Raw genomic sequence first — 17937 nt, 5'->3', positions numbered from 1 at the left:
AAAGTAAACGACCCCTTCCCTTGACGGCTTAGTGCAGTTCTGGTGCAGATACAAACTGGACATCTATCTACCCACTAGGTACTTAAGACACTTCAAAACCCTATTCCCAAATGGAAGGAAGGAAATGTCTGGATGCTGGATATCAAGGATGTACCCTTCTTAGTACTCCTGGTTGTATGACATCCTTCTGAAGACAGAGCCAGGAATACAGTAAAAGACTCACACTCCAATAACATCAGTGGAAGAGCTCACATATACTCTAGAGAGAGAGAGATTTCAAAATAAATACGATCAATACAAATGCATCTTCGGGAAACCCTGAATGCACTTAGCATCAACACCAGGAAATTAAAATCCTACAACCTGAGTATACTTTGGCTGCAAGTAGAATCTATCATTTGTACAGTTGCATGATAGATACATCATTACAGCTCAAGTTTTCACAGTTGGGGATGCACCATTTGATCTTGGGGGATCTGAAGGATGTACAAATTCTCTCTCTTTGAAGTTTTTACTATGGCAATGTGAGCGGCTTGAAAAATTATCATTATTTACATCAGATTAGGGAGTCTGAAATGGACTTCTCTTCCTTGATCCATCTTGCAAAAAACTATATGAATTAGCGCAGTATAAATACAATGTATAAATACAAATTGCAGACGTGCAGCTCTTTAGGTTTTTCTGAGTAATCAGAATTTACCTGTATCACCCACGTATGATAATCAATACTTTGTATACACACTGAAAATCAAAAGGTGAAGTCAATCGCTCATCTCAATACCATCTCCAATGCCATCATGGGAAATTTGAACCGGACAACTACTGCCTCTGGGTGGCACTAATCATGGCTGAAGCCTGCATGCAGCTACTGGTTACAGCACTTCTCCAGGTTGAGATTCACCTCGTACAGCCAGCGTTTCTCTCGAGTTTTGAATAGACAGTCAAAATTCCTTGTCTTTCTTATTGGTTTAGACAAATGTCATAGCAAACAGCACTGTGACTTGACTGCACTCTTTCCAGGGCATGCGAATCCCTCAATCTCATCAAAATATCCCCTTCAAATAATGACCACAGGACATGTCGCTCTGCTACAAGTAGGTTGGAGATTATGATCTACACAGAGGATTTAAAGTAGCACTTCACGATTACTGTCTATGATATAACATCATATAGTTGATGTAGTCCACTAACTGTAGCCACAGTAAAGTCATACAAGCCATCCTATCTACAGAAGGTTGTGATACAGTTGAAAGACTATCAACTAGAGTTTGCCTCCAGATTACAAAGCTCTGTTTGAAATGAGATGAAGTGTGAGTTATCGTGTAGGCTTCTAATTTATTCAACATTTACTGGATGGAAAAAATAAAGAAACAGGAGTGTCTTTTATTTGATATTTGACCAATGCTATGACCTTAATTTGTTGATACCATAAAAACGTTATTTTGTATAACTTAAATTTGCGTACCCTCAATCAGAATCAAATCCCACAAAAAAATTTCAAGCTGGGGACAACATTCCCCCCCCCCCCCCTGTGTAAATAACATGCAGAACACACTGACTCCACAAGTGCCAGTCCATATTGTAAGCATAATCTAAGTATATCGTTGTTAATGTTTTCCCTCCAAGATACAGAGGTGGAATGTCACTAAGGGCAGCACTCATTCTGAATTTTCACACCTAGGCTATGGATACTAGGGCCAAAATGGCATATTATGTAGCTGATGCTAGTCCAAATGCAACACATTTTTACAACTCGTATTGTAGGATACAACCATCAATAAGTTTTCAGTGATACTGCAGAAGTCTTATTTTTTAATACAAAATTAAACTGAATACAAAACAGAATGGGCATGAAACACATCAGCAGAAAATATTGAAAATGGCTATCAATAGGTAATACACCTTTGCAAGTTCTTGTAACTGTACAACATGGTTGCAAACTAACCACTACTCAGAAACGTGTCACTTTGAGTGAAGTATTTCAGACTGTAATCCCACATGTGCGTAGACAAAAAAGTAAACATGTGTTTCTGACGTCAGAAGTCTGTGCACTCTATGAGGAGCTCATTAGATTTCATCTCCCATGAAAAGAAGGATTCAGCCAGGAAACTTTAAATCTGATAAGTTTTTTATCTGTCATCTCATTCATGCTAAAAGAGTTCAAATTCCTGTCATTTAAATGATAATAACAAAGGTTTTAATTACCATGGCAACATTTGCCCTTCCAGATGGACTTTGGACCAAAAAGCCAGTTTAATGCCCAATATCAATACCCTGCTACAGAAAACAAACACGTTAGGGAGTACTATGCTCCCCTAACTCACTGTAGTTATTAGCCACCTGATAGAGGGTTCACCCTGGAATCAACCCAAAGGTAAATGGGTTTATAACCTGAACGGTGTTTACATACACCTGATAGTCTGTCTCAGAATGTTGCAAAGTCTATCAGCAAAGGTCTATAAGGTCAAAAGTTGAAATATTGAATAATTCTTGAGTGACCATAAGACACCACTGAACCAGAGAAAAGGTCAAAGTGTCGAGTCAAAGTGTCATTTAATTTTGCATTGTCTTTTTCCTATTTCCTCCAAAGTCCCTCTACCCACGGGACTGTGCTTTCTCCTACTGGCAGTGTTTGCATTCAATAACTATTCACAGTTATATTGCTTGTTTTTTTACTTTATGCAACAATCTGAGACAATCCACAATGATTCTATTCAACCTTAAAAAAAGGTACATTGATGGCATCTCTTGGTTTGCATACAGATGTCCTTCCTTATTGACAGAGACCGTGCTGTCAGGGCGATGCAATTGACTTCAATGGATTCAGAGTTGGGTCAATGGAATCAAAGTCAATCACAATCCTTCTCTTGCCTGGAACAAATTGTCTACAAGAGAGAAAAACAATGAACACTGTAGTGAGTCTATATAAACTTCCATCAAGATATATGTCATTGTGAAGTATTTGGCTGATGCTAGGAAGTCCTACTTACAGTAGTATAATTCCATCATTTTATTTTCAACATTCAATTGCATTTTTATGAAACAGGGAAACGTGAAATTTACCACCCTGAAAATTTCACGCACTTGGCATGATACAAACCTGCTTTTGTTATTCTACTGACTTTTAATATTGAACTGAAAATATAAAATTTTCATTCCTTGGCTCACTCAATACACTTTGTTGAATCTTTGTGAAAATCACACTCACTTTAAACAACTTTTTTTCAAGAAAACTTGAACTTAGACTCTCGTGCCTTGAATGCACCTTGAATTCGTTATTTTCAAAATGATTGGACGATCACCTTCAGTTGTTACTTCTTTGATTAGATTAACTAACCTATATCATCTATTGATATATTCAAATTCAAGTTCAAATTTAAGTTCAAATTCAAGTTAGTGGGCAAGAATTCTCAGGTTTTCTTCAGCTTCCTAAGGTATAGTGGGGACAGTTGTGCATGTCAGAATGCAAAACAAATGATGTTTCAGGCAAAAGATATTTTCACCAAAACTTCCTTATATTCCCAAAATCAGAGGTGTCTAGCTCACATTCACGCAGCAACCTTGGCAATATCATGTTCCAAAGTTGTATTTTCAGATAGCTTCCTCTGCCAGTAGAGGACAGTTTTTTTTCTCAAAATCTTGGAATTTCATCTCTTGAGGACTTAAGACACAATTTCTGGAAAGCCAAGATGTGACAGGACAGTGGGGGACAGCCTGGCCATACCTGTAGAGCACCCCGGCAAGGTCCATCATTTTCCGTGATGCCGTCATTTCGGGAGTGTCGTGATACTTATCGGAGACGTACACCACTTCCTTGATCTGAGATTGGATTACCAGCTTGGCACACTCATTACATGGAAACAATGCAACGTACATGGAACATCCTTTCACATCGGTGGAGTTTTTATTAAGAATGGCATTTAGCTCAGCATGACATACTAGAGACGGGAAAAGAAAACACAAAATAAGGAAAAACAATGAGTAAAGTACAAAGGGAAGAATGCCACTGTGAGCAACTTCCTGCATAGGCATGTGATCTTTTAACGATAAGAAAATATTGTGGTGATAAGAGTGACTCATTTCTAATTTTATGAACTCAAAAAACAATACTTCAGGGCTTGGTCTTGGCATAACTTTCCCAGCATATCTGTGGTAGGCTGGTCATGTCTGTCCATCTCTGATATGCCCTGAACAAACAAAGACAAGGCCGGTAAAACAAATGACTTAATTTGAACAAACAGGCCAGCGTAAGGCAACACTTGTTTCTGTGAGAAAATTTTCATTGCCACTTGAATTCACTTTTTTAGTTCACAAATATCAAGCCTAGTATAATTTTGATACTGCACTATGATGTTGCAATAGATTTGAAATGCAGCTGTTCAGATGGGTGCCATTTCTGTAAGCAAACTGCTTATTAAATGAAAGCTTCAGAAATTTTCTCTTGAGCTGATCTACTTTGCCGCAATATTGCTCTTCTACTTCAAGTCAAATGGATAGTTGCTGTAAATTTTGATATTTTCACTTTTTTCCTTCTACTACATTCTCATGATAAATAATCTGGTTTTCATGATGATATACAAATATTTGCCTCGCAAACAAAATGTACTTCTTCAGTATGCTGTGTTGTTATTGAGAAATGAATCTTAGCTCTGACCAAAATTCTCAACAGTAATATCAGACTTTAAAACACATATATAGGCTGTGTTGAAAAGTCGAACATTAGGCATGGTTTTTCTTTAATTTAGGGGGGAGGGGAGTAGATCAAGAAACTGTGTTTTAACGACAGATAACAACAAACTAAAAAATACATCAAATGTTACAGAGCTAACACTTATAATAAATTCAAACCCTTCACATATAACATGAACACAAAACCCTAAAATATCTTACCACTCAACACCTGAGCATGGAAGCTACTCTACTGAAATATGAGACATGGTCATATCACAAATACTATAGCAGTGCTCATTGGGTTAGGAAATCTGGGAAAAAGACAAGACTATAGTTTGAACAATGTTTACAAAACAGACAACCCAACAAATATCAACCCAAAAAATCTTTTGTAAACCCCAGGGTTATTAGTATCTGTGCAAACTTATTTATGATACAAAAATGAAAAATTGACAACAACACATCTATTATTGCACAATGCTACATTTTGACTACTTTTGTTTTTATGTAATATTTACCGAAGGAGCAGAAAAACCACTCGTAAAATAGCTTTTTTGCAATAAAAAAGACCGGGATCTGTCGCAACGTCTATCATTTCCAAAACCTTGCCTTCACTCACTATATAACCTTCGTCTCCCCTATCAATATTTTCCCCCTCATTCCTGCCAATTTCAAACTATGGTTGGAATGCTCTTAAACGTTTTAATTGGATGTTATTTAACAGTGCTTGTTGACAATTTAGATAATGCTCATCGAAACTGACAACCTGTAATGGATACATACTGCTGTGATGCCCGTTGCGAAACCTGCCAACTGCATGACCTTTTAATCTGTACACACATATCAAATTTAGAGAAGTGGTTCCTTGCGTGTACTGGATGTTGAAAATCTTGCACGTCACTTTTGCGGCACAACTGCCAATCCGGTGTGCTTGTCTGGTGACTTGGAAAATCATTTTGACTGCTCAAAAAGTTGTGATCGAGCATCCTATAACATTGGTTTTCCTTTTCTCTCAAAAAAGTTTGCTGACTGCAAGCTTCGCAAGGCAACAATATTTGTATTAAAACTGATTATTTTCTTGGTCTACCAAAAGTATATTGAAGTGCAAAGTATAACTCCTGCTGACATAATGCAATATGGACAATATCATTTATTTACACAATGTTTCTCGCCTGGACTTAAACTCAGTTGTGAATGATAAAAGTGGCCATTGCACACATACAGACACCCGGAACTTCCACCAAATTTTGGGGAGAGCAAGGAACTTGAGCTGTGACCCTTATCCTGCCAGGTTCATGTTTCACCATCAGGTCAAGTTAGTTACAACTTGAGAAGCCCAGAGTGTATCTTAACAAAAATTGAACATTTGAAGGCCACTGGAAACAGATCAGTCATATAGATGACTTTTATGGATTAAAGCTGTTATAACAGATCAAGCAAAGTGGGTGAAAAGTTGGCTAAATGCTGATTTTCACTGGCTTGGTAGATGGGTATTAAAGTGATACTGCCTGCCAGGAAAAGGGTTAAATGCAATATATGGAAGTCCTGATGCTAAACGCTCAAAAAACACTACTGGAGTCCACAACTTCAAGGTATTTGATTTCGCTTTGCAGTAAATGTACCATGCAAAGCATTATTAGACATAATACAAGATTTTTACAAATAGTGCCTACTGTCACGCACACAAATATGAAATGTGAGCTAAAAATCAGGAAAACTGGAAAAAAGCTCGCCGGATTCTGGACTTAGCAAACCTACAAACTGGGATTAAATGAGGAGGAAAACATAACAAACAGTCCTAGATATAAATTGTTGGCGGCTGGAAATACCAGTGATACAAAGTTAAGAGAACTGACAAACACCAACAAGTATATCAAAGATTCAAGCACATAAAGCATAAGGATAGCCTTACACATGCATCACATATCATTTGAAGATTACACTGTTTCTGTTTGCAAGGAAACACATTGATTTTGAACAGACACAAGAGGCATCCTTATCCACTGAAGCTATGTTGCCCTCGAACAATAGTTTTGTCTGTGTATGCCAGTCAGAGCAGCCATACCACCACAAGAATAGAAAATCCCTACCAAGGAGTGTTTGCTATATATTTTACTGATGACTACCGGTCCCTATTTTCCCTGTGTAGAAGTCCAACTTAACCATTGAAAACACTGGGGGTTTGGAAAACCCAATGATATGAGAGGGGGTTTCAGGCTGATTTGATTACACTGTTGCAGCTTGATTCTTTAACTAGAAGATGACCTACAATATTACAAAATCAACTGCCAAAGCCATTGACCAGGTTTGGACAAGTTGCAAAAAAAGACCTCCTGAACAACCAAGGTCTGATTGTGTTCCACATGTGTCATTGAAACCCTGGAATGCAGCCTTGGCCACCCCTACCATTAGTAGAATGTCAGCCATGCAACCGGGACGCAACATATTTGCCAGTCAAACTCTGCGTGACAACAAGAATCAAAAGCCATTAGCATGTCTTAAAAAGTGAAAATTCCTAAGCTGAACTTTCAGCTACTGCAAAGTTGAAATACACCGACTGAACATGATGGCTGGACGTAGCCTTTGTCTAGTTCTTCCAAAATAGAGAGCCACAGTATTGCAGGAAATCAACGTTTCGTGTCGTAACAAAACAGAAACTTTCATCCATTACTCATCTACGTGTGCTTTCAGCAATATGCTCTGTTCAAGGTTGGATCAATATATCAACCACTGCCTCTCTGGCACACCCGACGAAATACACCTTTTCTTCCCTGGGCCTGTTGATATTCACACCTACAGCTGAGAAAATATCTCTTATTGCAAGTATGCTGTTTAGTAGGGCTACAAGGATTCCAGCCAGTCCCATGCTGATTAAGTACACTAACACTTCTTTGTGGTTTGGTTTTTCTGCAAACTACAAGAATGTGTCAATCAACTGACATCAGGATGATTGACATGCTGGTTTTGTCAATTCAAAAATAAGACCATAAAGTGAACAAGGCTGAGATAATTTGAGTTGGGTATACCATGATACCTTCTGCTGATACAACTACTATTGAAAACATAATATACAGGCGTAATGTGGAAAAACATCAGAAAGCATAGATTTTCTCTACCACTACCAAATTTTCAAAAGCTAAACACAACCCTTTTTCAGCCCGAGATGCACCAAGGGCAACTGATCCATGAAGAGCGCCCCCACACTTATCATTGCACTGACAACCCTAGGAACGCAACAATCTTAGCTATTCAATTACTGAGTGCTCACAGGATCAACATTGCAGAGGAGCAACACTAACAGTAAGTACTTTGGGCGCATCTTATTCCCTACTGAGAGAGGTCATATTGCAACGTTCAATCTTCAAGACAAGTTGTTATTGAATGAAAGAGTATGGATACATGCATGATTTTTCAGTTTCTATTCAGAGAGTATAATACATTGACGCAAAACCAGCGAATAAAACGCTGTCAATATTGTGTCTAGTTAGCGCGAAATATGTTTCTGGTGAAAAGGTGAATTGATTGCCAAACTAAAGTCACTGACACCACCAATGTCATTTTTAATCTTTTGTTGATCAGTACATACAGAATGCCAAAGTCAAAACAGATTTTCGCATTTGACCTTCAGCTGAATGAGTTACTCCTTCAAAACTGTATGAGATCCGATTGCATGTAGATACACATAAAACATGATGGTGCAATGGCATATTGCCATGGATATGTACACTACCTCCTCCATAACCCTAATTTTGCAAGTAACCCATTGTCTTCTCCTGACACACCTCTACTAACCTACTTTGGAAAGGTTTGTTGTGTATGTCATTGACACACGTGAACTTCTTGCAAACTTGATACATATGCGTGACATTGGCGATCTGATCACACGCTCACCAAATATGAATCAAATCTACAGGCAAAACACTAGGGGAACCATCTGTCAGCTATAAATCACTACCAAGGTAGTCAATAGTTTCTGCTGAGAGGTAGCAATCGCTCCTATTGTTCATTCATGGTCCCTCCACACGGTCCTTGTGGAGGGACCGTGGTTCATCAACTGCTGTTGCATCCAAACCTTGTATACAAATGACCTGAACACGCACTTCATCCAATCCTCATCTACATGTACCCCTGCTTAGACTGTAGATATTGAACACTGCAGCTACCCCTAAACAGTAACAAGCAAGGCATCACTGTAATTGACCACCTCATCAGTGAGTCTATGCCCAGAGTCAGGGAGCTGGAAATACATGTATACAGAGAAATGGTTGGAGATAATGAGTGTACTTTGATAAGATGGACTGAGTATAAAACCTTACCGTATGGATATTTTGTGTCTAATCTGTTGTCAGCAGTCCGTGTCCAGGGCAGTGCATCATCACTGCATCCGATGGGCATTCCATTGTAACCAATACCAACAATTTTCTTTTCGTCATTTACAATGCAGGCACCGACCTTGACAAATGAAAATCATAGTCGTGTTTTTTTGTAAAAAATTCATCAAGATGACAATAACTACTCTATTATTTATCCATTATGAACGTTATTTGCAACTTTTACTGGTAATTGGTAATCCACTTCGTTCAGACATGGGGGAGGAAGGAAACATCGAAAATGTGAAATGATTTTGCTGATGAAAATCTAGAGCAAATTTGCTTTCATTAAGTCATTATTTCATTAAGTTTATTTGAAAATCTAAGTGCTGATGTTCAACTTAGCCAGATGTCAATCAAACACACTTTCCCAGGCTCAGAACTCATGTCACAAAAAATAACATCCACACGACATCCCCCATCTCAACTTAATGTGATGAACATTCGTGTATTCCAAAACTTCACATAAGTGGCCAGAGCATGAACACAAGTTCCAAAATAATCAAAGTTTGAATCAAACAGGACGTTTATGGATTTGGTCATTCCACAATAACAATAATAGTGAGAACACTATAATGTCAATTTTATCTGGGTTTTTTTTTCATAATAGATTGTGTTATTCCACAGGGAAATGAAGCACATCAAAATTCCACTGGTATCAATGTAAATCATAGTATCTTTCTTGAATATTGCAGTATTTTGTATTTAAGAAATGATTGCTAAAAATGTCAGTTGACTTTCTGTTTGGTTCTGGAACGAGTGACTGGCCTGCACAGGCCAGTATAATACATAGGAAAATGAAGCACAACGTGTACATGTATAGTGAATTTGGGTTTCTTTTCATTAACCTTGAATTTCAGGGAGTGGCTGGAACTTATTTGTTGAAACACACTTTGGACAGAAAGTGTTTACTGGTATCATTATTTGCCCAATAAACCTGCAGACTTACCTCCCCCCGTAAAACAAAACCCCAAAACAAAACAAAACAAAAACAAAACAATGACGATAACGGCAGTATGGTCTATTACATGTATCTTGTTACGCAATTCACACAGTTATCAGGGGGCAGGAACTCACTTGCTGTAGTATCACATGTAATAACTATTATATATACCACTACTATCCCGTATTAACTTGATGTCGGAATTGAGGGCGCCTACTCACTTGGGAACTTGGGTCTTTACTTCTCTGTGCGGACAAGAATGCAACTGCCATAAAGTAATCTTCCCACGTCAGATAGTCCGACCGCTTTCTGTTCAAGTCTTGCTCTCTGCAAAAACACAGACTTCATTGGTTCGTTTTGCCAATCATGTGCAAGGTGAAAGCTTACTCACTGCAAGCGATTGTTATAATATCCTTGACCAACACCACTGCGGCACTAGCCTTCTCCGTACACGGTGCAGTGTGTACAACTGAAAACGTGATGTTAATCGCTTCATTTTCCATTTTTTTCCATAATACCAGATCAAACAACAACAGAGTAACACTAACCCATTGGCCTGGCCTAGAGAATTCCGTGGATTCGAACCGGCACCCGAAAGTTTTGGCCTTTTAGGTGTACAACTGGAATATTCAGTCTCTATGGCGGCCATGTTACAATTTGGCGCGAATATGACGTCACTTTATCACTTTTAAGTTTGGTCATTTGAAATGATATCTATTTTGAGGAGCAATGTTGTTAAACTGGTTGCGGGAGAAATATCACCAAAAAATGATTTGATCACGAACATAAGTGCAACAAAGGCCTTTAGAACACACCATGATTCAAATATACCGTAATAAACTTGGTTATCCAACTCAAAAAAATAATGCTCCACCTGTATAATAGTAGTATCACCCAAATGCCTTAGTCGAATAGCTAAAACATGATTGGTCAATAACTGTAAATTTAAATATTTATCTGATGAAGTCATTATCTCGACTGGCCTATTACCCATGCAAATGATCAATTCTTATGCAAATTTACGTTTTTCAGTTGGTTATCTAGAGGTTGGCTGGGATCAAATATGGCGAACGTTCATTTCGGATTACACTAAATTCAAACGAGATTTCATGGACGGAATCTACGGAAAATATGCCCAAAAATCGAAATGAAGAACTCCCTTTGCCAGCTGGTTGGCAGGAAGCAAGGGACTATGATGGAAAAGTGTATTATATCGACCACAACACCAAGCAAACGTCGTGGATCGACCCTCGAGACAGGTACGTACAGCCTTGCGCTGCGATAGCATTCGGTGATCGGCTTGATGTCCTTTCTGTCGGTCTAGAGCTCTCCATCGGCTTTGCTGAGTGTCGCCGACGGGCGTTTGCGTTTAGGTTTCGTCGAGAAGGCCCAGAATTATGACAAAAATGCTATGTCCACGTTGTCTAGTTTCTGAAGCCGCCCTGAAATAATGTTTTGATCCGACGCTTCGACAGAAACGCCGATCCATCCAGTGAATGGGTTATTTAGCTCCCCCACGTCAGGTTGGAAACTGGAATTCCTCATTTGTAGTGTTGTTGACATACACTAGACCTTGCGATTACTTCAGCGCGGCTTTCCACCACTGGTGGATAAAGTACACCGTATTTGTCGTTTACGTTTTGAAATACATTTGCAAATATAGTCATGTGAAGAAAACGTACGGTTTTCGAGGGGTAAACCGACTTCCGCGGAAGTTGATGATACATAGCCGGACTGCTCGTGTGCAGTACATGTCCAACCAGGTCTACGTACGCCCGATAAGGCAATTACTAGCTACTCGTAAGGCCTACCATACCACCCACTTGTTTCCTTAAAATTCCTGAAACATTGGGTGGAAACTGATGACAATTGGTGGAATTTCGGGGTGAAAGGGGTGGCCTTGTCGTTGGTCTCTGACTATTATACTCTCTCGCCCAAGATCGCTCACATTTAACACATTATTTTTCTCTCGGATCAATGTTTTCGAAGGTTACAACTTTTCAAACGATCTTCAACAATCGATAGGACCCAAAGCAAAGGGTTTCCAAGGAAATTCCGGAACACTTCGCTTTTGTGTACACAATGATATGAATGATGTGCGATCTGTCAAATAAGGCTCTTGCAATGAACCCTCACTAAAAACACCGGGCCGGGGCGGCCCCGCTGTGATCGCGTTCACTTTTATTGATGATACTAGTATGCGGTAAACTCGACCTAAACTGTCGAGTACAAGGTCATTATTACTAATTTTTCAACTCGCCCCAAACTGTCAACGGGGTGGAGATGTTATTCGGACTCAAATTGTCCAGTACAATACTGATATTTAATTTATCAACAGGAGTGCGTGGAAACGGCCTCTTTAATTGATCACACCATTTGTTTTAGCTTAAACTGCGATATACCCGCTTTGTTTGAACAGCCTAATGTATGGGGGATAGGGGTAAATCTGTAATAAAAATAAGCCGGCCAAGTGAGGCTATATCCATCTGACCAATGGGAGAGCTAGGGGAATACCTTGTGCCTTTTACACAGCAATATTGATAACAAAACTATCGGACACACAAAGAAAAGAACAATGAAAGCAAAAACAGGCAACCAGCTTACAATTGTTGCCTGTCCAACAGAACCTGCAAGGTTTTCCATTTGGTGATTCCCAAACCTGAATTTTCTTGTTGGAGCTTTTTCACTAGTAGTGAAACTAAGGATAGTAATCCATGCTAACACTCCTCATCTATAATCTTCTTTACCTATCATCTGAGCTTTGGCCATCCTGGTAAAGCAGTAGGGGCAAATCCCAGAACCCATTTTCTTGTTTTAATATGTTGTGGCAGCGTCAGATTGCCATTTATGATAATATTCAAGATTTTCAGCACCCAGACATGTTATTATGTCATTATTGTCCTTGTGTTTACATTATGATTGGCTGCTGTGAAATACACACCCACACACACGACAGCTTCGAGCACAAGCTTAACCTATACAGACAGTCCAATCGAGCTTTCCCAGTACCCCAAAATACCCTCAAAATATTTTAAGTAGCCTTTTTTTTCATGTATTATAGGATGATGTTTGCCATTGTTCTTATTCAGTAAAAGCTGATATTTTGCTGTTACAGTGGCATTGCACATCTTGTACTCTTCTTATAACATATTCTTCCAGTTCCACCAATGCTTTTCCAACATTTTGTCACCTTTGTAACTTTGGGATTTTCTTTGTCGTAATAATGAATAGTTGTATGCGTAAAACTTGTGTGTATAGAACATATATGTAAGATGAGGTGTATTTAAGAAAATTAAAAAAAATATATATTGTCAAGTGTACATGTCAGAATTTGAAAGCCATTGCCAAAGTTCCAAATTTACACAGTAAACATCTGCCTCACTGATTCAGCATTTCTGTAGGCTAGGTTTCTTATTCAAATGTGTGATCTTTTTGTACATTCCAAATCACATTTTGATAGCGGAGTTTGAAAAAATATTGACCATCTAATTTCATCTTACGTAAACACAGAGTGTTCAAATAGGCAGTGGTGTTTGTTGTGGCCAAGTGATGTAATGTAAAGATACCAATTACTAAACTAAACAAGCAGTTTGTGATAATGATAGTTTTAATATGCCAGTTTTAATCTTAATTAGTGAGATGAAAAACGTTTAGAAATACATTTATTGCAAAGACTCTTTTTAATTCGATGTTAATTTGAACTCCGTAGACATTTATTAGACTCTGGGAATCTATCATATGTGCTACACAATCAGAATTATTACTTTGCTGTTAATATTAATTTCAGGTTTAACTGTACTCTTAAAGACAATTAATAACATTGGCTAGATATATTGTTTGCTTTTTGTGCTAGCTGTATGACAGTCATGTTGATTAATATCAGATGTTGAAGAGACATTTTCCAGTTCAACTGATCTTTACTGCATGTTGATAGGCTATTATCAACCATAAAAGAAAACAATTGTTCAGAAACAATTATTCATAGGATTGTGCTTGACAAGAGAAGCAACTGGTAAATTTTTTGTAGTTTTAACTTTTTAACTTTAACAAAGCTTTTCGGGGGAATCAGATCCTTTGGGATCCATATATATTTACAAATACCATTGGGTGGATAGGTTATCCCTAAAGCTGCAAAAGTTCAATGTCATCGCTGAAGAAATGAGTATTTTATATAAATGCCATTTAGTACCATCTGATGAAAGGGAATTTGAAAATGTTGCAGAAAAATTTTGACACAAAGGCAGATACGAATCCCAAATATCCTGCAACATTCTGCTGTTTATGATTCATGCCATTGTATTGCCAACCAATAAATGCCAGCTGGGTCTCTGATTTCAGTGCTGCCCTTTCAAACTAAATGACAAAGAGCACTCGCCAAGCGGCAGTTGAAATAATCCCAAAAGCAGTTATCATAATATGCGAATTGACGAAACACTGTCGTAAAAAAAATTGCATGGTCAGCAGGAACTCAAAATAAACCACTGTGCTGTAGTACAAAACAACACTGCAACAAAACAAAACAAAAAATTAATCCCAGGGCTATATCTTTTTGGAAGATTATACCAAGTTTATTGTTTTAGACACAATCACCTCGGTGTGGAATGCATGGGAAAATGGCAACACTGGCATGTGTGGAAGGATAACAATGTCAGTCACAGCAGAAAAACACATGACTGTTGACGAAAGGACAAATGGCACAAAATAGTTCAAAGTGTTTGCAATCAATATCTGGATGTACCATCTCCACAAATCAAGGTCAGAAACGACATCAACGCCCCCAAAAATATAACTTTCATAAACACGTTGTGGCGTTTCTTCTCTCTCTCAAATGTCAAACAGTGGCCCTGGTCTTGTGTGTTGGCGTGTGAAAATACAGCTACGGAGAAATTGTTATGCAAATGTCATCTTTCATGTGAATCAGTGTAAAAATAAATTGAAAATATCCAAAACATGCAACTACAAGTTTCCGTAAAAGCTCAATGGTTTTGTATTACCAAACAGATTGGCACATTGATGTTTGTGTTTTCTATAGATGTGTAAAGAATGACACCACAAGTGGACATCATTGTCATTGTCGTTACATTATTTGCATAAATTACATTAATGGTATGTCGATGAATGCATAACATTCATTATGTCATAATCACAGGATGTTTTAACTCTTATAGTAATTTCAGGCATAATTTTTTTTCATTGCATTTTTTTTCTTCAGACACACTAACAGTTTCACTAGTGTTATCTAGAATCACAACTCAGTAATTTCAAAATAAGTTTCGAAAGAGTACAGTTTTCTGATTGAATTGTGTAATGTTGGAAAAAGAAATTCAAAAGTTCTAGCTCTTTCTGTGCTCAGCTTTTTAAGCTTAAACAATCAGCAGATTTTGACATGTAAATACAAGACAGGACAAGAAGACTTTACAAGAAGTCGCTGAAGGTGTCTCTTTGTGTAAGAGAGAAGAAGACAAGTCTTCTAAATAAGTGACATTTTTTGAATTACTTCGAGTATTTACCGACTGTTAGTGAAAAACCAAGCCAAGGAATTCAGGAAGAAGGAAAGTTGTTTCCTTGTTTCTTGGAAGTTCCCTCAGCGCCACCGATGGAAGGTTTTGTATTTCCCCATCAATAACACCCCAAGTGGCTACATTGGCATATTTGACAAGGTTGATGCATTGTACTGTTTGAGTCGCAGTCTATTCCTGAACCATGCGCGTCCACGAATGCCCACTTTCAGATTTTGTTGGAAACGCAGATGGTACCCATCCCACAGGTTGGGAATGATGTGTGTGTGTGGAGTGTTAACATAACCAACTGTTGCCAGTAGGTGTCTGAAGTCTGTACTGACTGTATGTACAAAATAAGTAGTGAAACATGCTGGATTTACCAAAGCAAAGAAGAAATAAAGATGGTGCTGGACAATTCACTGAAATCCACTTTGAAATTCTATTACCATCGGCTTTATCCAGATCTATCACTCAAGCATGGCTGATCAATGCGAGAATGCTTACCGGAGCACCTATGAATAGAGTGGAGTGGCCTTCAGAATATTGAAACCATTCATCTTGCATGAAGCTGGCAAACAGAGGCGCAATCTCGGAGACAATACATTTCATTTAGCCACAGACAATGGGGGAGGATCAAGCAGGAGCTCTGATTTAGCGTCAATCACTTTCAATTTACATACCTCCACTTTTCCAATTATCGCCACTGCATCAGGTGTGCAGACAAAAACTGATACCCGCTTTTCACTCATTATTCAAATTATTCATGTGTCTGAGACAGACAGATAGAGAGAGAGAGAGAGCGCTGTTTTTGTCTCACAAAATAAAAAGTAAATGTACAAAATCCACAGATTACAATGTTACAAGTACTTGTGAGTGAGCGGAGCTACTGTGAAATCCATTGGGAGTTTTGGTACCTGGCCTTGCCGGGACTTGTTGTCTGTTTTCAGTCTAGTCCCTTTATTCCAAGTCAATCAAAGGCTTCAGACTTTGCATTGATGTTAGCAGTAACCTTTTGTGCAACTGGTGGAAAACGAAAAGAGAAGCAAAAATTTAGGCAGTCCATGATGGAGGGATCCCAGCTACATCAGAAATGCGTCTGAACGTTCAAAATTTTAATATTGTGGACAATTTTGATACTGGGAGTGCCTATGGAACCTAGTTGTCTTTCTCATATTCCTCTCAAGGATGTAAGTATTGCTCATTGATCAGAATCAGTGCATGACACCTGGACGTATCATGCACTCACAATAACATTTCTACATTTTAAATAATTCAGAATATTAAAATTTGACACTAGTTATTGTAATGCTATATTGTTTTTTAGCAACTACAAACTGAACTTTTTCCCCATTGAATAGATATCATTAAGTCAACAGAAGATAAAGATTTAGCTCCAAATAGCCACCAAAGCATGTCAGCACTGTGTTGATAATGACTGTCAGCCGATAAGTATTTTCTGGACTTTGATCAATTCCACACATTCCTGTGTCATTTGCAAGTCAAGGATGTCTCTGTGTTGTCCATTGAGCAGACTGACAGCCATATCACACTTCGCTTGACCCCCATGTCCTCTATATCTTGTGGTTTTTTTTCACCCTTCTTGTGTAGCATTGTTTTGGTTTTTCTCTGTTTGTTTGTTTTGTTTGTTGGGAGGTTTTTTGTTTCAGCCAGTGGAGTTACTGAAATTGAATTTCAATGCAGAGTACGGAACACAAGCCCTTATCTTGTCAGAGCTATTTATGTAATTGTTTTATTGATACCTGTCGCAAAGAATTCAAAATTTAGATCTTGGAAGCCCAGTAGGATTGTTTGGTGATATAGCCTGTCACAGTGTCACACAATGTTTTTTCAAATACACAGCATCATCTGTGCATTGTATGGATATCACCTTTGTAGTTAGGTTCTTCTGTGTCAAATTCCTTTGAATAGCAACTCATCATTTTCGCAGTTGGGAAATAATTAGATGACAAAACACAGGGAAGCGGTTTGTTCTTTCGTGTTATTTTATGAAAACAACATATCCCCGTCACAGTGCACACTCAGGTGGAAGATCATGGCACACCTATTGTATTTCATTTTCCCACCTTGTCATGTTTCCAATTCTCATCCAGCGGTTTGTTTCCGAGACAATCGAGGCCTGCACTATTCAAGTGGATCCCAATTTCGGACCATAGAAATCATTTCAGTACCTGGTCAAGCAGCGCAGTAATATAATACAGACAGTCCGCCGCCCCCAAAATGAGTGAAAATATTTGTGTTGATGTGAAATACCATTGGTACATTCAACCCAGTGCCAGAGTTGCATGAATGCTGGCAACCAAGACCCAGCCACGGTTTAGCACATCGCAGTCTATATGAAACTTAAATAACAATTTTACTTTCTCTACTAAAAGTTAATCCTTGCATAGCATGTAATAAATTTTGGTTGAGGAAAATATCTCGGTAACTTGAG

At 38.3% G+C, this 17937-nt stretch overlaps 2 protein-coding genes across 3 annotated transcripts in view; one reads left to right on the top strand and one right to left on the bottom strand.

Annotated features, from left to right (window-relative positions):
- Positions 1–1792: 1792 nt before the first annotated feature.
- Positions 1793–11752, bottom strand: LOC139131483 (deoxycytidylate deaminase-like). 2 transcript variants are annotated; one of them, XM_070697546.1, is made up of 5 exons: positions 11667–11752; positions 10206–10311; positions 8988–9123; positions 3725–3938; positions 1793–2885 (listed from the first exon to the last, which is right to left on the bottom strand). In XM_070697546.1, exons 1-5 carry the CDS (start codon positions 11735–11737, stop codon positions 2795–2797), a joined length of 618 nt encoding a protein of 205 aa, XP_070553647.1. In that variant the 5' UTR covers positions 11738–11752; the 3' UTR covers positions 1793–2794. The 2 variants fall into 2 exon arrangements, with proteins under 2 accessions (XP_070553647.1, XP_070553646.1); XM_070697545.1 differs by lacking the exon at positions 11667–11752 and adding an exon at positions 10533–10692.
- Positions 7903–17937, top strand: part of LOC139131482 (protein KIBRA-like) — a 76640-nt gene continuing 66605 nt past the window's right edge. The window contains exons 1-2 of the mRNA XM_070697544.1: positions 7903–7971; positions 11017–11243. Coding sequence (XP_070553645.1) covers positions 11116–11243 — 128 coding nt within the window. The 5' untranslated portion in view covers positions 7903–7971; positions 11017–11115. The remainder of the gene's footprint in view (positions 7972–11016; positions 11244–17937) is intronic.

The sequence above is a fragment of the Ptychodera flava genome, chromosome 4 (genome assembly GCF_041260155.1).
Source record: "Ptychodera flava strain L36383 chromosome 4, AS_Pfla_20210202, whole genome shotgun sequence".
Classification (NCBI taxonomy): domain Eukaryota; kingdom Metazoa; phylum Hemichordata; class Enteropneusta; family Ptychoderidae; genus Ptychodera; species Ptychodera flava.
This window is presented reverse-complemented; position numbering and strand designations above follow the sequence as displayed.

What these genes read in the sequence shown, in the direction of transcription:
- LOC139131483 (XM_070697545.1), bottom strand. Translation starts at nt 10,633, where the DNA reads ATGGCCGCCATAGAGACTGAATATTCCAGTTGTACACCTAAAAGGCCA. An exon ending in GTAAAGACCCAAGTTCCCAA is followed by an intron (nt 9,124 to 10,205) that starts GTGAGTAGGCGC and finishes TCATTTGTCAAG; the next exon opens with GTCGGTGCCTGCATTGTAAA. An exon ending in AGACACAAAATATCCATACG is followed by an intron (nt 3,939 to 8,987) that starts GTAAGGTTTTAT and finishes TCCCGTCTCTAG; the next exon opens with TATGTCATGCTGAGCTAAAT.